Raw genomic sequence first — 27199 nt, 5'->3', positions numbered from 1 at the left:
TTGGAGAGGGATCACTTCTGGCTGTGGATATGACAAAGGCCTTTGTGTTTGGCTGACCTCTCCTTCATCAACTGGTCCCGGGTCCTCTAAGAAAGGGAGGTCCCTCCTAATTGCTTATTTACCTCTCTGAGCTGAGCTAAAATGTGGTGAGAGGAGAGTATGACTATGAGGGTGCTTCCTGGAAAGTTATGGTTGAAAGGGACATTCATTCATCAACAAATATTTCTTGAGCCCTGTTTATGTGTCAAGTTCTGCACTAGGGTCTAGGGATACATCAGTGAACAAAATAGGCCTGTTCTCAGCTGCCACGTTACTTAGAGAATAGTGGGAAAGAAACATTACAGGGAAAAATAAGCATTAAACAAATAATTACACCAATTATTACATAATTATGACAAGCACCAGGAGGAAGTACAGGGAGGCTGGCCCTGGAGCTATTCTGGAGTTCAGAGGTCTCCCTAAGGAATGACATTTAAGCCAAGAGCGGAAATTTTATTTATTTATTTATAAGATTTTGTTTATTTATTTGAGAGAGAGAGTGCACAAGGTGGGGAGGGGTCAAGGGAGAGGGAGAAGCAGACTCCCTGCTGAGCCAAAGGCAGATGCCTAACTGACTGAGCTGAAATTTTAATAAGAGTTAGAGGAAAGAGGGTTGCTTGGGTGGCTCAGTGAATTAAGTGTCTGCCTTCGCTCAGGTCATGATCCCAGGGTTCTGGGATGGAGCCCAACATTGACATCCAGCTCCCTGCTCAGCAGGGAATCTGCTTTTCTCTCTGCTTGTATGCTCTCTCTCTCTCTCTCTCTCTCAGATAAATAAAGAAAATCTTTACAAAAAAATAAAAAAAGAGTTAGGGGAAAGAAGTGGGAAGTTCTTAAGTAGACGGAGACCTTAAGGAAGGAAGATGCTCAATAGGATGGAGCCAGTACTGTCTGGAGCCATGTGATAAGGTGAAGGGCAAGAGAGATAGTCAGGGGCCAGACCGTGCGGGCCTTGTGGAATCCAGGTAAAAAATGAGAGTGACCTGACTTAGCATGACAGAGCCTGTCTTCAGTTCCAAGTCTGAAGGCCAGAAATAAACTCCAGGGCAGACACAGACACTGAACTACAGATAGGAGAAGCAGGTTGTTCTGGCTTCCCGGAGGAGGGATCACCATGGAGACTCCTGTGGAAAGCAGGAGGACCTGGCAGATCCCAGTTCCAGCAAGGCCAGCCTGGCAGCTGAGGGAGGGGATTGCCAAAGCCTGGGTCCCTAAGAATCACCAAGTGGACTCCACCCTGACAGATGACACAGCAGGTGGTCAGAAGGTTACATTTCAGGGGCGCCTGGGTGGCTCAGTTGGTTAAGCGACTACCTTCGGCTCAGGTCATGATTCTGGAGTCCCAGGGATCAAGTCCCACATCTGGCTCCCTGCTCAGCAGGGAGTCTGCTTCTCCTGCTGACCTCTCTCCTCTCATGCTCTCTTTCTCTCATTCTCTCTCTCTCTCTCTCTCAAATAAATAAATAAAATCTTAAAAAAAAAAGGTACATTTCAAAAATGAAACACTGCCTTAGGTCTCACAAAAACCTCTGCAGCTTCCTCTCTTCCCCACATCTCCTTTAGTCCCTACATCTTATCTCTTACCTGTGGCTTTTACCGCTTTGTGTTAGGATGGAGATTTGGCAGCTATAACAGGAACCCAAAGTAAACATATCCTCAAATAAAGTTAAAGTTTATTTCTAGCCTATGTAAAGGACCTTTAGCCAGGTTAATGGCTCTTCCAGCCTCAGGATATTGCCATCACCTGCACAACCCAAGACAGCTGGCCACCTCAACCCTAGTCCTTTTTTTAAAAAAGATTTTATGTATTTATGTTGTGTTATGTTATGTTATGTTATGTTATGTTATGTTATGTTATGTTATGTTATGTTATTTATTGAGAGTGTGTGAGCAGGGATGGGGCAGAGAGAGAGGGAGAGAGAGAATCTCAAGCAGACTCTGTGCTGAGCACAGAACCTGATATGGGGCTCGATCCCAACACCCTGAGATGATGACCTGAGCTGACACCAGAGTTGGAGCTCACCACCGGGCCCCCTCAACCCTATACTCTTAAGTGAGGGCACTATAGCACATCCTATAGGTCAGATGAACTTGACCAAATAGCCACTCAGACAAGAAATAAAGTTTTTATTTGTATGGTAATGTGCCCAGATGAAAATTGGGAGTTTCATTAACATAGAAGAAGGGAAGAACAAATAACCCCAATAGTTGGGTTCTGGAACAAAAACCCCCACATCTTAACATCTTTCAAATCTCTCCCTGTTCTTTCCTGCTACCATTATCCTAACTCAAGACTTATCATCCTTCTTGCTCATCAGCTTGGTTCCAGCTCCCTTTTCCAATCCATCCTTCACGTCACAAGCTAAATGATGTTCCAAAAGCAAATCTGAGCATATCATCTCTCTGCTTCAGTGTGTCTTCCATTCCTATTCTTGGAGTAAAGGCTTAGTTCCTTAATCTGTCATTCCAAGTCCTTGTGCCTCATTTTCCTCCATTTCTTGCCATATTCTCTTTACTCCTTCCTCCCATTGCACAGGTAAAAAATATTCTCACTTTCCTTGATATTGATATTGCTTTATCCCTCTTTGAGTATAGGAAATGCTTGGCTCAGAGTAGGTGTTCAACTGACCTCATTGTTGTCATCTGTATTTCTGAATGTCCCAAGGGCTATCTGAGCCCCTGCATCTGGTAAGCTTCTCCCACAGAAGGGGTGACCCATTTCAGTGAGATGGGAAAGCCTGGTCAGAAGACCCCTTCCTCTAATCCCTCAGAATATAAGTGCTCCACTCTGATCGCATGGCCAACTGAGCCCTGCTCATCATTCTCCAGTGGGAGTGCCAGCGCCACGGCTGTCTTTGGTACTAGTGATGATTACACGGGGCATATGTCTATTAAAAAATTATTTGTTATTGGGGCACCTGGGTGGCTCAGTCAGTTAAGGATCTATCTGCCTTTGGCTCAGGTCATGATCTCAGGGTCCTGCAATCGAGCCCCAAGTCAGACTCCCTGTTCAGTGGGGAGCCTGCTTCTCCCTCTCCCTCTGCCACTCCCTCTCCTTTTGCATTCTCTCTCTCAAATAAATAAAATCTTTTTAAAAAATTATTTGCTGTTTTCCCAAAATTCAATTTTAACTTGCCATCCATATTTTATCTGGCAACCTTTCCCTGGATTGAACACCATGCAGTAAGGTGTTGAGCTAATGCCTCTAAGATCCTTTCAACTCCAAGAAACAAAGAGTCTAACTCTTCCGATTTGCCTTGTTCCTCCCAATGAAAGCAGAAACTCTTCTCAGGATTTAAGTAGAAAAGCTGGGAAAAATAGTTAACAGGTTAATAAATATGATAAATGACAATACCCACTTACTAGCTGTGTAACCCTGGAACTATCCCTTAACCTCATGAAACCATCACTTCATCTAGCCAATAAAAGGAAATCAAGATGTTACTAAAATCACCGGGCACTGTGCTAGATAACTTCTGTCTATGTGTTCTCTCACCTGGAATATTCAGACAAACTAATGTATGAGAAGGCACTTTGCAAGTGGAAATGGGCTGTAACAAAAATGAAACAGTATTATCATCAGAGCAGTACTTGTCTGCACTTGATTTCCTTTACTGACTCTTGTGGGGAAAGAAGCTTCCCAAGCGTGGTCACACTGCAGAGGAAAGACATTGTCTAGAACTCGAGAGTATAGACAAGACAGGTGGTTTTTAATTACGGGTGATTTTGCTTGCCAGGGAATATTTGGCAATACCTGGGGACATTCTTTGTTGTCACAGCTGGGGGATGGGCACTACTGGCATCTAGTGGGTAGAGGCCCCAGAAGCTTCTATAATGCACAGGACTGTCCACCACAACAAAGAAAATTATCTCAAAGCGTCAATAGGCTGAGAAATCCTAGTCTAGAGTATTGCAAAGCAGGATTCACATCCCAGCTCTGCTGCTTAGCAGCTGGGTGACTCATAAACAAAGTACTTTACCTCTCTGGGCCTCAGTGTCTTCCTCTGGGACGTGGGGATATTAATGGCACTTAACTCATAAGCCTATTGGGATGATTAAATGCTAATACACCCACAAACCACTGCAGTGTCTGACACATAGTAAATATCCAGTAAATGATAGTTCTTCCTGTGGTTATTTAGGAATTACTGTCTCCGTTTAAAAGACAGGAAATAAAAGCTCAGAGAGGGGAACAGACTTGCCCAAGATCAAGAGAAAAGGCAGTTCCAGTCCTAGGGTTGGCAAACATCACTAAGAATCTTCTATAAACAGGGGCGCCTGGGTGGCTCAGCGGGTTAAACCCTCTGCCTTCGACTTGGGTCATGATCCCAGGGTCCTGGGATCGAGCCCCACATCGGGCTCTCTGCTCCGTGGGGAACCTGCTTCCTCCTCTCTCTCTGCCTGCCTCTGTGCCTACTTGTGATCTCTTTCTGTCAAAATAAATAAATAAAATAATTTAAAAAAAAAGAATCTTCTATAAACAAATGCTGCGGTTTTCATATTACATTATAATAACAATATCTTGAAAATACTTACACTCCCTCACCACCTTGAAATTATAAAGCTAATAGGCCAATCTCTAGATCTTGTTATTTAATGTTTAAGAAAGACATTCATGGGGCGCCTGGTTGGCTCAGTGGGTTAAAGCCTCTGCCTCTGGCTCAGGTCATGATCGCGAGGTCCTGGTATCCAGCCCTGCATCAGGCTCTCTGCTCGGCGGAGAGCCTGCTTCCCCCTCTCTTTCTGCCTGCCTCTCTGCCTACTTGTGATCTCTGTCAAATAAATAAAATCTTTTAAAAAAATTTTTAAAAATTAAAAAAGAAAGACATTCATAAAATAAATATATTTTTTAAAGATTTTATTTATTTATTTGACAGACTGGGAGGGAAAGAGAGAGAGAGAGCACAGCAGGAGGAGCAGCAGAGGGAGAGGGATGATGTGGGGCTTGATCTCAGGACTTTGGGATCATGACCTGAGCTGAAAGCAGACACTTAACCAACTGAGCCACCCAGGCGCCCCATAAAGTAAATATTTTTTAAAAAATATTTTGAAGGGCACCTGGGCAGCTCAGTTGGTTAAATGTCTGACCTCAGCTCAGGTCATGATCTTAGGATCCTGGGATCAAGCCTCACATCGGGCTCCCTGCTCAGCAGGGAGCCTGCTTCACCCTTTCCCTCTCCCTCTGCCCCTCTCCCTGCTTGTGCTCTCTCTTCCTGTCTCTCTCTCTCAAATAAATAAATAAAACCTTTAAAAAATATATATATATATATTTTTTTAAGATTTTATTCATTTATTTGACAGATCACAAGCAGGCAGAGAGGCAGGCAGAGAGAAAGGAGGAAGCAGGCTCCCTGCTGAGCAGAGAGCCCGATGCGGGGCTCGATCCCAGGACTCCGGGATCACGACCTGAGCCGAAGGCAGCGGCTTAACCCACTGAGCCACCCAGGCGCCCCTAAAATATATATTTTGATAATGATTCTATATAACTGGTATTCTTGTTATCCTAAGTAATTTACTTTTTGTCGTTAAAAGTACTCTTCTGAATAGGGATCCATAAGTCTTCATCAGACTGCCAAAGGAACCCTTGGCTAAGCAGACCTGAGTGCCGGTCCTGCCTGGACCAGTGACTGCTGTGTGACATTGGGTTTGTTATTTCTCAGGGGCCAATCACCCCTGCTTGGCTCACTCCAGGAACAAGTTAATTCTTGGCTGGGAAAGGGCTCTGGAAACTGTTGGCAGCTTCACAATTTTCCCAAAAGTCAGAGCAGAGTGCTTTCTACCTCCCAGCTAAACCCTGTTTCCAGGAGACCTCTCTCCTTTCCACAGGATTTCCACTCCACCCCCTTTACTTCCCATCTGATAAATAAAGAGGCCAAAGTGCACCTTCATTAGTGTACGAGATCCAGCCTCCGGTTTGCCGAGTTGCATAGCTCAGTAGAAAGGTTTTCTGGGGTACAATAACAATTCCCTCCAATTTTCATATCCGACCTTATAGTGACCCTAGAGGACACTACCCCCTCGAAATTCTTCCTCTCTCCTTCAGACAGTGACCACTCTGCAGCCATGGTCCCTACCTTTTCCCTTTCACTGCCCTGTTCTATGATCATCTGTGTGACTCCCCCACCACCTGAGTGTTTCTCACGGGCAGACCCAGATCTGATCCCTCTCAGGGACTCCAGGGCTGAGCTCAAAAGCATGGCACACATTAGCATTAGAAGCTGGCCTAGATGAAGAAAGGTAACCTGAAGCACAGAGAAGTATCAGGGAATGGGGAGAGCTAAGCTTTGAGTGCAGAGTGCCTGATGCCTGTGTTTACCCCACACACCAAAAGCAAAGGATGGAGAAATGGGGGTGTCCCAGGCATCACAATAACTATTTCCTACTCTATCCATTCCTGTAAAAAATTAGAAGAGCTAAAGATCTTGTCATCTTGAGCTAGCCCCTGCCCATCTGTCCAATGAGAGACTCAGTGGCTTTCAAACCTTTTTGACATGACTCAAAGTAAGAAATGCATTTTACATTGTGCTCTGGTCCATAACACATATGTACATACATATGTAACTGAAATAAGCATTTTATGAAAGAATACTTTGCTTTACTATCCCACAGTGCACTTTTTCTTTTTTTTTTAAAGATTTTATTTATTTATTTGACAGACAGAGATCACAAGTAGGCAGAGAGGCAGCAGAGACAGAGAGAGGAGGAAGCAGGCTCCCCACTGAGCAGAGAGCCCCATGAGGGGCTCTATCCCAGGACCCTGGGATCATGACCTGAGCCAAAGTCAGAGGCTTTAACCCACTGAGCCACCCAGGTGCCCCAGTGCACTTTTTCTATTCCATTTAATTATTGTTTTTTATTTTTATTTAACTTATTTTTTTAAGTAGGCACCACGCCCATTATGGAGCCCAACCTGGGGCTTGAACTCACGACCCTGAGATCAATACCTGAATTTAGCTCAAAAGTCTGACACTTAACGGACTAAGCCACCCCGGTGTTACTAATGATTATTTTTTAAAACTAGCTGTGACTCATTAACTGGTTACATGTCCCACAGGCCTTTTTCAGCCCAATATCCTGTGACTAGCTGAATGGAACGACTAAAGCTCATATAAAATGGGACAACTAGGGGCACCTGAGTGGCTCAGATGGTTAAGCGTTTGCCTTCAGCTCAGGTTATGATCTCTGGCTCCTGGGACAGAGCCCCACCTTGGGCTCCTGGATTAGCAGGGAGTCTGCTTCTCCCTTTGCCTCTCCCTCCTGCTTGCATTCTCTCTCAAATGAATAAATAAAATCTTAAAAAACTTTTTAAAAATGCGGTAACTAAAGTTCAGGAGCCTCTAGTCTTGAATCAGTGTGACTGGGCCAAGCTGTGTACCTCTCAAAGCCTCAGTTTCTCCAGTTTATCCTGAGAGGACAGATAGGAAATTTCTAAGGGCCATATATGGCCCTTTCAGACTGTTATCCCCTGATCCTAGTGAGACCACTGCCTTGTCACCTGGAAATAATTTCTGAGAGTGGAGAGGTGTGTCCGCTTTGCTTCCTGGGGAGTGGGGTTCCATTTGGGATATCATGTAACCCTCTTGTTACATGAGTTAACTGCTCAGGGAAGGAATAGACAGGCAAGGAAGCCAGAGGCTGAAGACATTTAGAACTCTACTGGAGGGAGGCCTGATTGGATCAGTTGGTGGAGGGAATGACTCTTGATCTCAAGGTTGTGGGACTTCTGGGTGGCTCAGTTGGTTCCCATCTCCCTTCCTCTCAGGTCATGATCCCAGTGTGCTGGGGTCCAGCACCCTCCCCCCCACACTGCGGGGAGTCCCCTGCTCTCCCCCCACCCCCACCCTGTGTGCCTGCTGCTCTCTTTCTTAAATAAGCAAAATCTTTAAAAAAATAAATTCTTGGGGCGCCTGGGTGGCTCAGTGGGTTAAGCCGCTGCCTTCGGCTCGGGTCATGATCCCAGGTCCTGGGTTCGAGCCCCACATAGGGCTTTCTGCTCAGCAGGGAGCCTGCTTCCTCCTCTCTCTCTGCCTGCCTCTCTGCCTACTTGTGATTTCTCTCTGTCAAATAAATAAATAAAATCTTTAAAAAAAATAAATAAATTCTTGGGGTGCCTGGGTGGCTCAGTTGTTAAGCACCTGCCTTTGGCTCAGGTCATGATCCCAGGATTGAGCCCAGCATCAGGCTTCCTGTTCAGTGGGGAGTCTGCATCTCCCTCTCCCACTCCCCCTGCTTCTGTTCCCTCTCTCACTATCTCTCTGTCAAATAAATAAATAAAATCTTTAAAAAATAATAATAAAGTCTTTTTTAAAAAGTCCACTGGAAAAAGAGGCACAGTGAGAACCCTGGAAAGAACAAGGGCTTAGGTACTACACAGACCCAGGTTAAAATCCCACGGACTTGAGGACTGGGGGAAATGACCTCTCTGGCGCTCAGCTCTCGTTTATAAAATGGGTTTGAAAATCCCTAGTCCTCTGGGTTGGTGTGGAGGTTCAGCGAAGTAGTGTACTAATCATCCATACTGACCGAAAACCGTGCGGTCGCTGCCTGGCCGCTGTGTCCCGCACTCGCCTGGACCTGCCCTGAGATGCCGGCGAGGAGCACAGCGCCCAGCAGCAGGAGGCTGCTCGAGAGCAGCTGTGGAATCCACAGCGGCGGCTTCGATTCCCGCCCTGCCACCTTGGACTTGTCGCCTAGTCTCTGTGAGCTCCCAGCACCCTCATGCATACACTGAGAACGCTGTGAGGCGGGTGGGGGAAGCGCAGGCACGGACCCGCGCCCAGAAGGCTCCCCCGGGGCAGCTCCCTCCTCTCCGCGCCGCAGGTCGCCCTCCCCTCCGGTCCCCCCGCCCCGCGCTCGCGCTCTGGCGCCCGGTCTCCCCGGCGCCCTCCCGCCGCTCTCCACTCCCACTGCTCCTCCACCCTCCTCCCTTCTCTGTCTCTCTCTTCCTCCACATCCTCTCCCGCCGCGCTCGGTCCCCGTACCTGGTGGTCCTTCTCGGTCCTCCGGAACTCTAGGTCTCTAGCCGCTGCGTCTCCGCGCCACTCGCCGCGTCTCTCTCTGTCTCGCTGCTTCTCTCTGCTTTTCTCTCCCTCCGTCTCTGTCTTTCTCTGACTCAGTTTTGTCTCTGTCCGTTCCTCGCTTGCCCGGCCGTCTGGTGGCCCGAGGTGGCGACGGGCCCGGCGCCGGGCGCGATGAGCGGCGCTTGCACTAGCTACGTGAGCGCCGAGCAGGAGGTGGTGCGCGGCTTCAGCTGCCCGCGGCCGGGGGGCGAGGCGGCCGCCGTCTTCTGCTGCGGCTTCCGCGACCACAAGTACTGCTGCGACGACCCGCACAGCTTCTTCCCCTACGAGCACAGCTACATGTGGTGGCTCAGGTACTGGCCGTGGCCCTAACCCCAGCTCCAACCCCACTCCAGTCTTAGCCCCTCGCTGCACCCTCAGCCCAGCGCTAGCTAAGCCCTCAGTCCTCACCCACGTGCCCACCCCAACATCAGCATCGACCGCACCTGCCCTTTAGCCCTTCCGTTCCAATACTGACCTTCGCTCTCACCCTGTCACCAAGCCAGCTCCCTCTGTAACCCCTTCCCCCATCCTGACCTGAACAGTTATTGGGATCCAAACTTGAACCTCACCCTCAACTCCACCCTGGAGAAACTTGAGTCCATCTCTACTTCCAGTGTCATCCTCTGCCACCATGAACCCAGCCCAAATTACACACCAACCCTGTCCCTGACACAACACTCCCATCTCCCACATTCACAGGAAACCCAAACTCTACCCTAATCCAAGAGCTCACCAGGGTGCCCATCCTAATATGAGCCTGACCTCATCCCTGACTTTACTCACTCCCCAGGCAATACTGATCACCAGCCCCAACCTCCCGGAGTCCTCCAGGGAACCTACGTCAGCTCTCCCGGCCACCCTGACTCCAAACATGGTCTAGCCCTACATCCAGACCTCAGCCCCAAGTCTTACTCCTCCTGTCATGCTACACCCCAAGTCAATCTCAGCCTAGCTGAGGCTCAACCCTTTCTTCCTCCTCATATTTAGTCATTCTTTCAGCTACCCCTTACAGAGCACTTAGCTGTGCCAGGCCAGGGGTGGGTCCTGGGGATGTACTCTACTCCCTAGCTAAAGCAGAGGACCAAGAGATCAGAGCTGCATGCAACATCATAAGGCCACAGCAGAAGCCAGCTCAGTAAAGATTAACAGAAATGTAATTTGGGTGAATCCCCACCCAAAGGACCTCAGTTTCCCTCCCTGTTCAGGGCGGGGAGTAGATAGGCCAGTGCTGACTTTCCTGGAACCTTAAGTGTGGTGCTGAGAGGGCAGTGGGTCTCAGTCTCTCTCAGTCTCCAGAGGCCTCACCCAGAAAATAGGACCCGAGCCTAAGCCTGCTCTGGGAAATAGGCATCAGTAAAAATGGAGTGGACCATCTCAGGAGACAGTGATTTTCCTGTTCCTGGAGGTGTGTGACCAGAGGTTGCATACCCTCTGGGTGGGAAAGGACATTGGCCACAGAAACCTCTCTGAGCCTGTCTTTACAGCTATCAGATGAAGAGTATGATAAAGGATTGCCCTGATTTCTGACTAGGATCAAAGAGACAAAGAGGTGAACTTGACAACTTGACATATGCCACTGACAATTACAGATAATCGCTTTTTCTAGACCGTTCAACTATTTTCAGATAGCCAGGCTTGCCAATCCTGCATATTCGGTTACTATCTGTAACCTGAGGAATTATATTAGCTTATTCTCTATTTAGCCACATATTCATTCATTCCTTATAGCCTTTGCTTTGTGCCAGGTACTATCGTAGGCAATAGGGACACAAAAATTAATTATTCCCTCCCCCTGAGGAGGCCCACTATCCATTTAGAGAGATATGACATGCACCTAGAGTATAACAATGGAGAAGTTGCTGAAGACCCACTGTGTACTTAGCACTGAGCTGGTGTGAAATATGATAGCACTGACTTCCCTTTGAGGTATAGAGACAGTGTGGAACTCTGGGGCTGATTAGAACCCCGTCAACCCAAACTGTGGCTCTGTCACTTAGTAGCTATGTGAATTTGGCCAAATTATCTCTAAGCCTCTTTTTTCATCTTCAAGATGGCAATCGTACTACCTGTTTATGGAATTGTGAAGATTAGGTGAAATAATGCCTGTGAAAGTGACTAGTACATACTGTAGGTGCTCAGTAGGAGGGAGTTTCTTTCCCTGTTTCACAGGTGGGAAAGTGAAGCTTGGAGTATGAAAGTGAATCGTCTAAGATCTTCTAGCAATGTCTTGGTGGACTGAGATTTAAACATCAGCAAGGATGAACCAAGAGTTAGATGTAGTCACACGTCCACAACCCTTCTGTCCATTTTACAGATGAGAAAACATGAAAGCAGTTAAGGTACTCTCTGGTGAGGCCCTGGTGAGAGCAAGTGGCAGAGCTGGGATGAAAACTCAGGCCTTTCTGGCCCAAGTCCGGGCTTGTCCTGTGGCACAATTGCCTAAACCTAGCCTGGCTCTCTCAGAACCCCCTCTACTCAGATCATTTGAAAGGACACCCAGTGACCCTCTGCTGTCTTCTGCGCACTGTGCTGGCCCTTGGAGACACACACCCCATCAGCACCTAGCCAAGATCCCCTCCCTCTTCTGACACCTCCTTCCCTCTAACACCCCTGTGGTACCCTCCTGTTGCTTTGGCCCACACATGATATGTGGAATGCTTTAGTGGCTCAGTGAGGTGGAGGGTTGAATGGGGTGACCTCTGAGGTCACATCACATGTCAGTGTGCTCCCATTCTGTGGCCTCAAGGGCAGTTGCGAGGTTTGGCCTGCAGGGCTGACTCTTCCTTGGCTTGGACATAACGTGGTTCATAAACATCACAGTTGCAAAGTGGAGGAGAGGAACGGAGGGTCCCCAGGGCATCTAGGTAATCGGTGTACTCTAAACCCTAAAACAAGGCTTCTGGAGTGCTCCTCAGAGCCCCACCATCGCAGGGCAGAGATCTTGTTTTGCTTTCAACTCCATTTGGCCTTTTTCATGAAAGTTGGTCCTTAAAAACATAAAAATCTGCAGGTAAACAACTTTTTCCGTGGATGGTGCTCCAGGAGAATTGCTGTCTCTAAAAGTGTGTCTCAGGAAGTGAAGACTCCCTGTGGAGAAGCAGCTGGTGCTATCACATGTCTGGTCCACTTTCCAAACACCCTCTATTAGTAGCTCTGTTTTTTACCGGGACATGAGCCAAAAGGCAGCAGCCTTGCGCAGGGCAGAACTGGTTGTCGGCCGCTGTATATACACCATCTCGTCTCACCTTCAGGGACACCTGGTGGGACAGGAGCTTTTACAAATGAAGAAAACGAGATCAAGAGATGAAGGATTTTTCAGTTTATGTATGACAGAACCCAGATTTGAACTTAGAGCTGCCTGACTCAAAAGCCCTAATGGAGAAATGTTAGACCGCCTCTCCAGTTCTTTCCTAGGGGTCACAGTGTGTTATCTTGTCTCTCAGAGTTTCGGCTCTGTGAACTCCTAGAAGGCCAGCAGCTCTTCAGTTTCTCAGCCAGGGCAGGAAACTCCAGCTTCACTGAGAAGTGTACTCATCCCAGTGTTCTTTACAAACTGGTGCCTTAATACAGAATTTACCGCCTCTCGAGGCAGTCCATTCACCTGGGGACAACTCCCATCATTTAAAGTTCATCTTCTGCCAAGCACAGATGTTTCCACTTGGAGCCTCCTCTGTTGTTCCCAGCTCTGGTCTTGGGGCCTGGTTCCTCAGTCCCCAGAGAAACCATCAGAGACAGCGCCGGCTCCCTGACTGACTGCTAATCTGGGATATCTCCCGCCAGCTCTCTCACCCATTCCTCAAAGGACCTTACGTTTAGAGGGCCCTTTCCATCCTGCTGGCCACAGATGTCCCATGTAAAGTGTGGGGTCCCTATTGCAGCACAGGCCTTCCAGATAATAGCCTTATAAACAGTGAGCATATCTCGGAAGGGGAAATAATATTTCATTAAAGTACTTACAAGAACTAAAAGAGACTGCATGCTCAATATGGAACGTGTGGAAAGGATAGGGGAATCACGGGAGATCTAGTGGCTTAGCTCGGCTTCCCCAAAAGACTTAGAAACAAGGATTTGAGGGCAAGTAGTTTGTATGGAAAGCCATCCTAGAAAACATAGGTAGAGGCTGGCAAAAGGAGGCAGGGAAGGGTATGAGCAAACAATAGTGGGTCACCACTGAGGGTCGCTGGAGCTTATGCCTGCCGAACTCTGCCGGCCCTGTAGAAATTACACCCCAGAATTATCCCACCTGAGAGCCAGGAAACCGGGTATTCACATACAATTGTGTCAATCATTGGGTGTATGGCGATGGGAGAAGCGAGGCACTAATTTTCCTGCACTTCTGATCTGCTCAATGTACAGACGAGACTGTTCTGGGCCCAAAGAAAGCCCTCAAGCCAAGGGATACAGATGGTGGCATTTGAAACCCTGGCCAGAATATTCTATAATTACAAGACCCCATGGGACACAGGCAGGACATCCATAGCCCACACTATAACCAGAGACAGCCTGTTAGCATTTTGGTATATTTCTACCCAAACTTACATATGTATACTTACGTATATGTTTATGTTTATTTAAGTTGGAGTTATGCCGTATATTTAGTAATATGTTCTACTCTTTTCACTTAGCATTATCTCATCAGAACTTATCCTTGATCTTTTTTAAACTTTATTTTTAAAAGATTTTTATTTATTTATTTATATATTTGAGAGAGAGAGAGCATGCACAAGCAGGAGAAGCAGTAGGAAGAGGGAAAGTGAGAAGCAGGTTTCCCATTGAGCAAGGAGCCCGATGTGGGACTTGATCCCAGGACACTGGGATCATGACCCAAGTCGAAGGCAGATGCTTAAGCAACTGAGCCACCCAGTCATCCCTATCCTTGATCTTAAATATTACTTGAAAACATGTTTTTAATGGCTCTATACTATTCCATTGCAGTGGTGTTCAATAATTTATTTAGCCGTGGGAAGACAGATTTTCCAAAGCTCTAAGGTTGTTCTGCTTAGTGGAACTTAGCCATCAATTAGATGGAAAATAAGTCATCAGCTGGCTGGGACCAAAATTTGGCAGAAGCAGCAAGGGCAGGAGCCTGGGGCTGGGGTCAGGGAGAGGAGTGGCCAGAAAAGCTGGTAAAGAAGTCATAAACAGGAGAGGTACCTAGGTGGCTTGGTGGGCTAAGCCTCTACCTTCGGCTCAGGTCATGATCTCAGGGTCCTGGAATCAAGCCCCGCATCGGGCTCTCTGCTCAGCAGGGAGCCTGTTTCCCCTCTCTCTCTGCCTGCCTCTCTGCCTACTTATGATCTCTCTCTGTCAAATAAATAAATAAAACCTTTAAAAAAAAAGCTTAAAAAAAAAAAGAAGTCATAGACTTCATAGACACAAACAAAGCCTGCTGCTGACCTATCCACTATTGTTGGGAGAAAATCGCACAGTGCCTAATACACAGTAGGTATTCAATAATATTTACGAAATGCTTACTATGTGCTAGGGCTTCTGCAAGAGGAGGACAAAGCTCATTATTTATGGTCTGATTCTTCCTTGAAGGAACACATGAGGAATATGTTGAACACCTACTATGTGTCAAGAATATTGCATATATTAGTCATCCTCACTACCACCTGTGAAGTACTGAGTGTGTGTGTGTGTGTGTGTTTTAGATTTTGTTTATTTACTTAACAGAGAGAGCACACACAAGCAGGGGGTGCAGCAGAGGGAAAGGGTAAGTAGACTCCCCACTGAGCAGGGAGCCTGATGTGGGGCTTTATCCTAAGACCCTGGGATCATGATCTGAGTTGAAGGCAGGCACTTAACTGACTGAGCCACCCAGGTACCTCTGTGAAATACTGTGTTTTGATCGTTTTCACTTTTCAGACAAAGAAGCTGAGGCTCAAAAGGTATAATAACTTCGTCAAGACCTTAGAGTGAGTTGTTATATACCTGGGTCCTAATCCAGGCAGGTTTGGTTCCAAAGCCCTTTGTTCTTTCCTACCACACAGGGCTGCCTGCCCCAGTGGAAAGTGCTAAAGGCCCTGAGAGAAGTGTCCTGGGTGGATTAGCCTGGCATAGGGGGAAAAGGAGAGAGAAAGATGGCCAAGGAAAGCATTATTGAGGAGGAGACATTTGAGATGGGCCTTCAAAGACAAGTAAAACTCTAACGTGGGGAGATGATGGGGGAGGAATCATGTGAAACAGGAAAGACAGTGACTCCCAAATGAGCCAGGAGGTAGTCGACTGGAGACCAGATGACGAGGGCCTGACTTGGGGCAGGGGCGACAAGATTGGAGGCTGAGGGAACAGCTGTAGGGAGGTCTTCTAAACATGGAGTCCACACTGGCATGATGACCCACTGGAGGGTGAGTCAGAAACTACCTTGAGGCTGGAAGGACAGCTGGTTTTTAGCTAAGGCCTGCTATGTGTCTTGATTTCTAAGAATCAGCATTGTGGGGAGGGCTGTTTAAGACCATCTCCAGCTCCCTGGGCAGGGTGGGCGGGAATCAAGTCGAAGAAAGTAGGGAAGGAAGGAGAAGAGAAGAAAGGGAACACGTACTGAGTCCCAACTACGTGGTGGCGCTGACGCAAGTCATGTTACATACGTGGTGAGTCCTGGGCATAGAGCTAACGCTCTGTCTCATGCTTAGCCACAAACAGCCTACGGTAAGTAGAGACAGAACAGAAGTTGAAGCCTGCTGGTGCCTGTAACACCAACAGCGCTTCATACGTCATCATAGGTTACCTCCTAAGTCCCTTCCCGACACTCGGCTCCCTCTGGTCTTCTCTCCCCAGCATTGGCGCCCTTGTGGGCCTATCCATAGCAGCCGTGGTTCTCCTGGCCTTCATTGTCACCGCCTGTGTGCTTTGTTACCTGTTCATCAGCTCTAAGCCCCACACGAAGTTGGACCCAGGCTTACACCTCCAGCTTCCAGGTAAGAAACAGACCTCTTGATTTCCTTGTATTAAACAGGCTAGCACCCTTACAAAGGGGAGATATTTATTTTTTTTTATTTTTTAAAGATTTTATTTATTTATTTGACAGACAGATCACAAGTAGGTGGAGAGGCAGGCAAAGAGAGAGGAGGAAGCAGGCTCACCACTGAGCAGAGAGCCCGATGCGGGGCTCGATCCCAGAACCCTGGGATCATGACCTGAGCCGAAGGCAGAGGCTTTAACCCACTGAGCCCCCCAGGAGCCCCCAAGGGGGGATATTTTTTTTTTTTTTAAGATTTTATTTATTTGTCAGAGAGAGAGGGAGAGAGAGCAAGCACAGGCAGACAGAATGGCAGGCAGAGGCAGAGGGAGAAGCAGGCTCCCGCTGAGCAAGGAGCCCGATGCGGGACTCGATCCCAGGACGCTGGGACCATGACCTGAGCCGAAGGCAGCTGCTTAACCAACTGAGCCACCCAGGCGTCCCAAGGGGGGATATTTAGATGACGTTTGGAACCTTTGCCTCACGAGAGTTCCTAGAATATTGTGAAGCAGCAGCACATTTTTTAGGAGGTTCACAATCTGAACACTTACATCCCAAACTCCTCATGTGCTCAATGTTTATCAGAATAACTTGATAGAGTCAACTCAGTGTTTATCAAAATAACTTGACCTAGTCAGCTCAATGTGTTCAATGCTTATCAGAGTAACTTGATAGAGTCAGCGTTGTATTTGTCACACAAAGATTAATCCATTTGTGGATTTTCTCAGACACTGCTTTAAAATTCTAGCCTTAGAGAATGAAAACTGATTTTAATATTATCCCAAACAAAATAGAATTAATAAGCAAAACTTGCTGCTCTCCAAACTCGGTTTGTTCAGAAATTAAATAGTTGTGTTTTTGTGTTTTTTTTTTTTTTGTTTTTGTTTTTGATAATCTGAATTGCTAGACTACCCCTTCCTTCATTATTGGCATAGGCCCTCTAGAGCCTCAAAGGACCCCCCCCCCCCCCGCCAAAAGTGTTGCTTTTTCATAAGTCTTTATTGCACACGCTTTTACAACTTCTGCAAGGTACTATGAAAGATACAAGTGCCTACTGGCAAATGATCTTTCTGTGTAGTTTGGTAGACAACACTCAAAATGAGTATTATCATCTCCATTTTACAGATGAGAAAATCAAGGCTAAGACAGATTAGATGACTTACTCAAAGTGTCACAGCTAATAAACGGTAAGGCTAAAATTCAGCCCATGTTTTTCTACCTTGAATCATGCTCTTTCTTCTGCCTACCACACTGGGTCTGTGCAGATATGAAATTAAGTACAAAATTGTTTAATACCAAATACAAGGATAATTTCAAAAAGGAGAGTAGATTTGAATGAGTGCTGAATTAGCAAAGGAGTTGGTTGGGTAAAAGGAGAAAAGGCATTCCAGGATAGGATAGATAATGGGTAAAAATGTGTGGGCCGTTCTGAGTAAGACCTGTGCAGTGACTGGGTCATTCATACTGGGGCACCGTATGAAAGAAGGCCAAGCAGGAATTTAAGCTAAGCAGAAGCAGAGCGGTGGCAATGATCAGGGCAGTAGAAAGGTGGGTAGTAGCTAAATTTCAGAGAATGACAGGGCCCTTTTAGTTGTAAAAGATTAGTTTTCCAGCTTGACATCAACCTGTGCAACAAGCATAAGCACGAAGAGCCCTTCTCAGATCCCAGTGGCAATAAATAATCCTCCTGTTGCTGAGCATTGAAAAGCAGGAGGGATGGCTTTTGAGGGTAGGAGGATTCTTTTGGCTCGCCTTGTAGTCAGAAACCTGGGAGGCTGGCAGGGAAACAGGAAGAAAGCCTGAGTATAGATCCAGACAGCCCAGGAAGACCAGAGACAGCCCAGGCTTCAACTTTTATAGAGAAAAATCATAGAAATTAATGAAAGGCATCAAAGAAACTATCTCATGAGATATGGCATGTATGTGGACAGATGGCTCAAGGTCACAGACCTGTCACTTCCAAATTAATCTATAAATGAAATTCCCAAGAAAACATCTCATGGAATTTGTCAAATTGGTTCTAAAATGTATCTAGAAGAGCAAAAGTGCAAAACAATTTTGAAAAAGAAAAAGAGGAGGGACTTGCCCTATCAGGTAAGAGACATTTTTAAAAGTTTGAAAAATTGTCCACTTGATTTTGGCACAGCAGTTGACAGAATTGGGCAATGCCGTGGTCCTTAACGGGAGCACATTACCACCCAACCCCCCAGGGACATTTGGCGATGTCTGGAGACGTTTTTTGGTTGTCGCAACTGGGGAAGGTATCTCTTGGTAGAGGCCAGGGATACTGTTAAACCTGCTACAATACAGAGAACAATGCTCCACAACAATGAATTATCCAACCCAAAATGTAAACAGTGTCAATCTGAAAAACCCTAGAATAAAAAGAGAGTCTAGAAACAGATTAATTAAAATATAGGAATTTAGGGGGCACCTGGGTGGCTCAGTGGGTTAAGCCGCTGCCTTCGGCTCAGGTCATGATCCGAGGTCCTGGGTTTGAGCCCCGCATCGGGCTTTCTGCTCAGCAGGGAGCCTGCTTCCTCCTCTCTCTCTGCCTGCCTCTCTGCTTACTTGTGATTTCTCTCTGTCAAATAAATAAATAAAATCTAAAAAAAAAAAAAAATAGGAATTTAAATAAAACATTTAACTTTTTTAAATAAGGGGAAAATTGGCAAATTTACCTTCATCAAATCCAAATAATCATGAAATAAAAATAAGACAGGGGCACCTGGGTAGCTCAGTTAATTAAGCATCCAACTCTTGATTTTGGTTCACGTCATGATCTCAGGGTCATGGGATGAGCCTGAGAGGGCCCAGCGCTCAGCAGGGAGCCTACTTAAGATTTTCTCTCTCCTTCTGCCCCTCCCTAGGCACTTACTCCCTGCCCCACACCCCCGGCTCTCTCAAAAAAAAAGAAAAAAAAATACAAAGACATCATACATAACATTACAAAACAAGTGATGGACTACAAAGGTTTTATAAACATAAAGATAAATACATACATATAGACAATCCTCATTCACACAGTTGATATTTGCAAATTTGTTTACTTGCTAAAATTTATCTGTAACCTCCAAATCAATAATTGCAGTGCTTTTGAGGTAATTTGTGGTGTGGACATGTGCAGAGCAGCAAAAAAATTGGGTTGCCCTATCACACACATTCCCAGCTGATGTTAAACAAGTCTACACTCTGCCTTCTTGTTTTCAGTTCTCCTACTCTAAACAAGGGTCTATTTAGTGCCATGTTTTTTGCATTTTTGTGATTCTTGTTAACTTCACTGTTTAAAGTGGCCCCCAAATGTAGTGCTGATATATTCTCTACTACTCCTAAGCATAAGAAGGCTGTGATGTGCCCTGTGCAGAAAATACATGTGTTAGATAAACTTGGTTCAAGCAGGAGTTATAGTGCTGTTGGTCATGAGTTCAGTGTTAATGAATCAATAATATATAGTAAATAATGTGTCTTCAAACAAAACAAATTTATGCATTGGACAGTTGACAAAACTGTTGTGACCAAAGGCCCATAGGAACTTAACCTTGTATTTTCCATAGGAGCAATGATTCAGCATTCGTTAATTCAGTGTTTGTGGTGACTTTATAGAATACAACTACTGTGAATAATGAGATACAACTATATATAAAATAGAGATGACACTGACATCCAGAATATATAGGCATATCTTTAAACAAATGAGGAAAATGTAATGTACAAAAAAAACAAAACAAAACACAAATGCTCAATACACACGAAAAGTGCTGCTCAACCCTACTAATAATGAGAAGAATGCAGGGCACCTGGGTGGCTCGTTGGTTAAGTGTCTGACTCTTGATTTCTGTTCAGGTCATGATCTCGGAGTTGTGAGAGTGAGCCTTGTGTTGGGCTCTGTGCCAGGTGTGGAGCCTGCTTAAGATTCTCTCCTCCTTAAAAAAAAAAAAAAAGATTCTCTTCTTCAGCTCCCCAACCCCAATTAAGAAAGAAAGAAGAATGCAATTTAAGAATGATGTAATTTTTAAATTTTTTTAAATTATTATTTATTAGAGAGAGAGAGAGTACAAGCAGGGAGAGCAGGAGGCAGAGGGAGAGGGAGAAGCAGGCTCCCCACTGAGCAGGGAGCCCGATGTGGGGCTCGATCCCAGGACCCTGGGATGACGACCTGAGCCGAAGGCAGACACTCAACCTACTGAGCCACCCAGGTGCCCAAATTTTTTTAAAGATATATTTATTTTAGAGAGAAAGAGGAAGATTTATTTATTTGGGAGAGATTGAGAGAGACAGAGTATGTGCACAGATGGGGAGGGATAGGGAGAGAGACAATCCTCTAGCAGAGTCCCTGCTGGATGCTGAGGGCCACTCAGCTGGCTGTATGTCACAACCCTGAGACTGTGACCTGAGCCATAAGCAAGAGTTGGACACTTAACTAACAGAGCTACCCAGGCACCTCAATTATATAACTTTTTTAAGCAATTACATTGGCGGGGTGCCTGGCTGGCTCAGTCAGAAGAGCATGCAACTCTTGATCTTGGGGTCGTGAGTTCAAGTCCCACATTGGGGTAGAGATTACTAAAATAAATAAATTTCATTTGTTTATTTACTTTTAAGATTTTATTTATTTATTTGACAGAGAGAGACACAATGAGAGAGGGAACATAAGAGGGGGGCAGGGGAAGAGGAAGAAGCAGGCTTCCTACTGAGCAGGGAGCCTGATGCAGGGCTCCATCCCAGGAGCCTGGGATCAAGACCTGAGCTGAAGGCAGACGCTTAATGACTGAGCCACCCAGGCCCCCCAATAAATAAACTTAAAAAAAAAATTACATTGGCAAAAGTCCCAAAATTGGCCATATTAATAGAGAGAAATTTGACTGTGAGGAATTTATACTGTCATATGCTACTGGTAAGAGTATAAATTGGTATGACTACTTTGTGGACCAACTTGGCAGTATCTATTTAAACTAAAAGTATCTATATCCTAGACTCCATAATTCCACTTCTAATTATCTGCCTTACAGAAATAGTTGCACTAGGAGAGGACTTGTACAGATAGATCCATGATAGCTTGTTGTATAAGAAACAAACTAAATGTCCCTCAGGAGAGGAATAATGAAATATGATATCACAGTTAAAATGAATGAACTAATTCTAAATAGACTATCTCATTTGCTCTTCACAGTAACTGGGTGGAGTATAGATCTTATTACTATGCATTTTACAAGTGAGGATTTTACAGACAGGGACCCAAAGTCACCTAGTGAGCGAGTGACAGAGTCATGTCAGCCTCCCCTCTCCTTTGTCTCCTTACCCTATGCTGCGAAAGGAAAGTCCTCACTGCGTACCAGACTGAAACTTTACATGCACTATCTCATCTCATTTTCCCAACTATCCCAGTGCAGGAGATATTATTAGCCCCTGTTTCACAGACGTAAAATCCAGGTGTCAGGGAGGTTAGATGACTTGCCCAAGGGTTTACAGCTTGTAAATCATGGAACTGGAATTCTAATACATGTGTTTTCTTGTCTCCAAAGTCCTATTCTTTCTCCGTCACCAGGTGAGTTCTGTGGGGTGCTCCTGCTTGTGTCCTCCTTCCCTCCCTTCTCCCCGTTTTATCCCCTCAAGCCTTTCTGACTCAAAGGAAATACAGTTCATGCCTTGACCCTGTGAATAAAAACCACCCTCCTATTTTTCATTGATCAGCCACCAGCTGGATAATTCAGTTTCCAGGGTTTGAGGCAGCTTGCATCCTTGCTCTTTGCTTCTTATTTTTAAGATGGAAAATGCATTTCCTGACCTTTTATTAAGTGATAGCTTTCATCTTTCTCTGCCTTTTGCCCAAACTCAACTTTGTTCCTCCCATTCATGAAGTGCTGTGCTCTCCTTCCTCTGAACTCCCAGCATCTACCAGGAGCCTCCTGTCCCCCCCTGCATCTGAGACAGCTTACAGGCCCACTATCTTACATTCAGCAGAGTTTTACCTTTACAAAAGTGTCTCATTTCTGTCTCCCTCTCAGTAGGACATATGCAGAGATCATTAGCCCCATCGTACAGCAAAGGAAACGGAGGGTTAGCCGAGAGAAGTGAATTAGCCAAGTCACGGAGCTACTGAGCCTGTGTCGCTGAGGAGTCAACCCTGATCTCCCAGATTCTAAAGCCTAAAATCATTGCACTGTATCTTGGGGCCATGATACCTGACTGTGGGAACAAGGGCAGTGTGGGAAGTACCTTAACAAGGACAGAGTGGAAATGGACCAGAGTTTCTGAAAATAGGCTCCTCCTGCTGCCCAGGCATTCTTTAATGTCCCATCACTCCCACCGCAGCCCGATCCCCCAAACTGAGGATGCACAAAGACCATAACTTTTTTACTCTGGTACTCTGGTACCTTGTGAGGAACTAACTTGATCAGAAGGATGACTGAGTTCCTACCCTTGTGCTAGGCGCTACGCTTTTTTTACACCTTATCCCCTTTAAACTACTCAACTACTCTGCCAAGTGATGATTATCAACTCTATTTTGCAGATGAGGTGAATGAGGTAAGTGTAGAGGTGATATTCCAACCTAGACACATTTAATAAGAGACAAAAAAAATGGGGGGCATTGATAGACAAGAGTTCAGTTCTCCCTCTAAAAGGTATAGGTGGGAGATCCCTAATTGGCCCTTCTCACCATCTCACACCATCAGCTTAGTGTTTTCATTAAGTTAAACATACACTTACTCTATGTATTAGATACCTATGGCTACTGTAACAAATTTCCACAAACTAGGTGGCTTAACATAACAGAAATGCATTATCTCACATTTACGGGGGCCAGAAATACAAATATCCGTCTCACTGGGTTGAAATCAAAGGCTCCAGGGGAGAATAAGTTCCTCGCCTTGTCCAGTTTCTGGTGACTGCCAGCATCCCTCTGCCTGGAGCTGTATCACTGCAATCCCTGCGTGTGTCTTTACATCACTGTGTGTGGGTCCATTTCTGTCTGCCTTTCTCTTATAGAGGCAGTTTTGATGGCATTTAGGATCCACCCAGATAATTCAGGATAAGCTCCTTATCTCAGAATCCTTAATTTGAGGCATCTGGGTTGCTCAGTTGGTTAAGAGTCTGCCTTTGGCTCAGGTCATGGTCTCAGGGTCCTGTTTCAAGCCCTGCGTTGGGCTCCCTGCTCGGTGGGGATCCTGCTTCTCCCTCTCTCTCTGTAGCTCTCCTGGCTTGTGCTCTCCCCCAACTCTCTGTCAAATAGGTAAATAATCTTTAAGGGGGAAAAAAACACTGTAATTTAATCACATCTGGCAAATTTTATCATATAAAGTAACATTCACAGGTTCCAGAGATTAAGACCTAATATCCAGGGGTTACTATTCAGCCTACTACACCATACAAATCAACAATTACACTCCTATGTATTTATCCTAGAGACATGAAAATGTACATCTGCACAAAACCTAAACATGAATGTTCATAGCAGCTTTATTTGCAATTGACAAAAACTGGAAACAACCCAAAAGTCCTTCAATGAGCAGATGGTACCACCATACAATGGAATATATGCAGCCATAAAAAGGAATGCACTACTGATGCACACAAAACTTCAGTGGATTTCAAGGATGTTATAAAGAGTGAAAAAAGCCAATCTTAAAAGGTTGTATACCACATAGTTCCATTTATGTCACACTTCCAGTATGACAAAATTATAGTAATAGAGAATGGGTTAGTGGTTACCAGGAGTTAGATTTTTTTTTAAGATTTTGTTTATTTATTTGATAGAGAGTGAGAGAGAGAATGACAGGGGAGAAGGTCAGAGGGAGAAGCAGACTCCTCATGGAGCTGGGAGCCTGATGCGGTGTCAGAGGGAGAAACAGACTCCTCATGGAGCTGGGAGCCTGATGTGGGACTTGATCCGGGATTCCGGAATCATGACCTGAGCTGAAGGCAGTCACTTAACCAACTGAGCCACCCAGGCGCCCCCAGGAGTTAGATTTAGAAGGAAGGTTCAAGTATAAAGAGGAAGCATGAGGAAGTTTCTTTGTGGTGATGGAAGAGTTTATCCTGATTGTGGCCGTGATTATATAAGTCTATATATGTGATAAACTTTGATAGTACACCACAAAAAGAGTACATATAAAAACTGGTAGAAATTGAACAGGATTTGTGGTTTAGTTAATCATACTGTATCAATGTCAGTCTCCTAGTTTTGAAGTTATCCTATGGTTGTTTAAGATGTTATAATTGGGGAAAGCTGGGTGAAGGATAACTGTACTTTTTTCTTTTTTTTACTTCTTATGAGTCTTCAATTCTTTAAGAATAGAGAATTCAAAACAAAACAAACAACAAAAAAAGGAAATTTATTGGCTCTGTAGGTGAGAAGTCTAAAAGTAAGGTGGGTTTTATGCATGGTTGAAATAGAAGTTCACTATGTTGTCAGGCTTGTGGCTCCATCCTCTAAGATTCTTTCAACTCTACCCTCTATTTTGAGTTGGCTTACTCTTCAGGCTGACTTTTCTTATGGTAGAAAGTTGGCTACCAACAGTCCCTGGGGCCACCAGCTTTTTGTTTCCCTCTAGCCAGGAGAAGAAAGAGGGAACTATCTCTTCCTTCAAAGGTGCAGGGAGCTGAGCTCTACTCTGATTAGACCATTCAGGTCATGTGTCCACCCCTAAACTAATCATTGTCCTCAGAGAAATGCTATGCACCCATTACTGAGCCATGTGGCAAAGGAATAGGATTATCTGATTGGCTCAGATCAACCAGGCCCCACACCTATAGTTGGGATGGGACCAATACCACCCAAATATAATTGCTATTACCAGATGGGAAGAGGTGGAGTGAATGTTAGGTAGCCAACTCCAATGTCCAATATAACTTGCTTCTTAAAATTCACTCTTGCCCTAGTTTCAAAGTTCTCATTCTTCCTGGGTATCCCCCCCCCCCACCATCAATGGAGTTTTCTAGACAGAGAAGGTAAAAAATGTCATTCCAGGCAGAAGTAACAGCATAAGCAAAAAATCAGAGATGTAAAGGAATGGAGCTATTTAGGGTACAATGAAAACCTTGGTGTCGCAAACACAGAATTCTTAAGAGTGATAGTAATGAAGCCAAAGAGAAGGGATAGGCCCAGTATGTGAAGAGCCTTGAATGCCACCCCAAGGATAACAGGTAATGAGAAGACATTGAAGGCTTTTGAGAAAGAACAGTACATGGACTCACATGACTTCAGAGTGTTCTCTCTGGCTACAAAGTGGAGGGTAGACTGAAGGAGACCCAACTAGAGGCTGTTCCAGTGGTCTGGGAGGAAGGAGATGAAAAGCTTGATCGAGGGTGGTGGCCATGAAGATGTAGAGAAATGGGTGAATATGGAAGATGGTAATTGGTGAAATCAGAGGGACTTGGTGACTCACATTTCTGGCTTGAACAGTTGATATGTTTTTTTGTTTTTTAAGATTTTATTTTAAATAATTTCTATATCCAACATGGGGCTCTAACCCACAACCCTGAGATCAAGAGTGTCATGCTCCAGCAGCTGAGCCAGCCAGGTACCCCTGAACACTTGATACATTTTATCCAAAAAGGCAAGAATGCTCAATTATGTCAAATGCTCCTGACAAGTCAAGGGAGATAAGGATTTGTAAGTGACTGTGGGATTTAGTGCAAAACATTTTGAGGTATGTTGGGAGCAGAAACCAAATAAATTTTGGCAGAATAAGTAATGAATGGGAAGTGGGGAATACTAATGTCAAGTGAGCCTCCTTTCAAGCTTGTATACAAGAGGAGGAGAGGATAAATCAGCAGCGTGTCATGGAATCTATTCTTAAAGAAGAGAATAATGTATGTTTTAAATTTTCCAACACATCTCTGCATGCTAGCTGTGTAGTCAGCTTGTATCCTCATCTATAAAATGAGTTTTTAATAGTACCTACCTCATGGGTTTATGGTCAAGGTCAAGTCTTCATTTTTTCCTAACAATTGTTTATTGTCTGTCTCCCCCCACTAGACTTTAAGTTCATTAGAAACACTGACAGCTCCTATTGAATGATGTAGTATGTTGTTAATAAATATTTGTTAAGCGAATGATGCATATAAGACTGAGTGCAGTCCTGCCCAAGGTGAGCACTCAGGAAAATTGGCCAGGGTGAGTTTGACTGTGGGGGAAGAAGGTCTGTAAGAGGAATGCCTTCTGCTTGCTGTTTTCTAGACCCCAAGGAGGAAGTGCCCCTGGCCGCCAAGGTGGAAACACAGGCAATTCAATGGAGGTGCCAGGAGTGAGCATTCCCTGGCAGAATCACCCCTTCCTGAACCCACGGCTAGACTACAATGAGGAGCAGGCCATGGACCCCAAATGCCTGCTCCAGCACTGCTTCATGGCCACAGTGACTGCCAGTGACATCCCAGGCAGCCCTCAGGAGGCCCTTGTCCCAAATCTAGACCCATGTGGACCAACCCCATAAACATCCAATAAATGTCTCTACACCATCCTTTTCTGGAGCCTCTTTTCCATGAAAGGTGGGGGTAGGGATGATCAAAGGGACTTGGGAGACTGGTGGGATAAATGAGGGCTTTCCCCAGCAACTCCACCCAGGCCCTGCTTTGGACCCAGTTATACTGCTCTGCCTTGCCTCCTGTGAGTCAAAGAGAGTTTAGACATGTGTCCCGGGGAAATGGTCAGTAACAACTCCACGCAGTCAGGGGGAAGCCTGGGGTTATGGAGGCTCACAGGAGCCGCTTGCCTAAGGGGGAGGTCAGAGAACTCTGACTTGGTCTTCCTGTTACAGAGCAGGTATATTTAGGATCCCCCAGGAAGATGGCTGGGACCCAGAGGCAGGTGACTTCTAGTTCTCCTGCAGTTCTGCCGTGAGGAACAGAATGAGAAGGAGTGGGGAGGTTTGGGGGTGGGGATTAAATTACTTAGTCCAAGCAAAGTACTTAGAACAGTGTTGGCACATGAAAAGCACTATGTGTTAGCTATCATCATCATCATCATCATTGTTATTATTATTAGTTTACTGTTAAGGAATCTTAGGGCAGGATGGCTGACTGCCACCCCTCTCCTGCCTATTCTCTTCATTTTAACTTTGGCAGTTGCTTTAGGCTTTGCCTTGGGAGTACAAGGCAAGGATTGGAGAGAATCAGTGGCCACTGAAAGTAGCTCTCG

The 27199-nt window shown here is 45.5% G+C and overlaps 1 protein-coding gene across 1 annotated transcript; it reads left to right on the top strand.

Annotated features, from left to right (window-relative positions):
- The first annotated feature begins 8800 nt into the window (after positions 1-8800).
- SHISAL2A (shisa like 2A) lies at positions 8801-26521 on the top strand. The gene is given in 3 exon segments (XM_053447844.1): positions 8801-9412; positions 15882-16048; positions 26254-26521. Coding segments are annotated over 3 exon segments (591 nt in total). The 5' UTR covers positions 8801-9230; the 3' UTR covers positions 26496-26521.
- Positions 26522-27199: the final 678 nt, after the last annotated feature.

The sequence above is a fragment of the Lutra lutra genome, chromosome 4 (assembly GCF_902655055.1).
Source record: "Lutra lutra chromosome 4, mLutLut1.2, whole genome shotgun sequence".
NCBI classification, from domain to species: Eukaryota; Metazoa; Chordata; class Mammalia; order Carnivora; family Mustelidae; genus Lutra; species Lutra lutra.
Note: the sequence above shows the minus strand (reverse complement) of the source record. Positions and strands in the feature narration are given on the sequence as shown.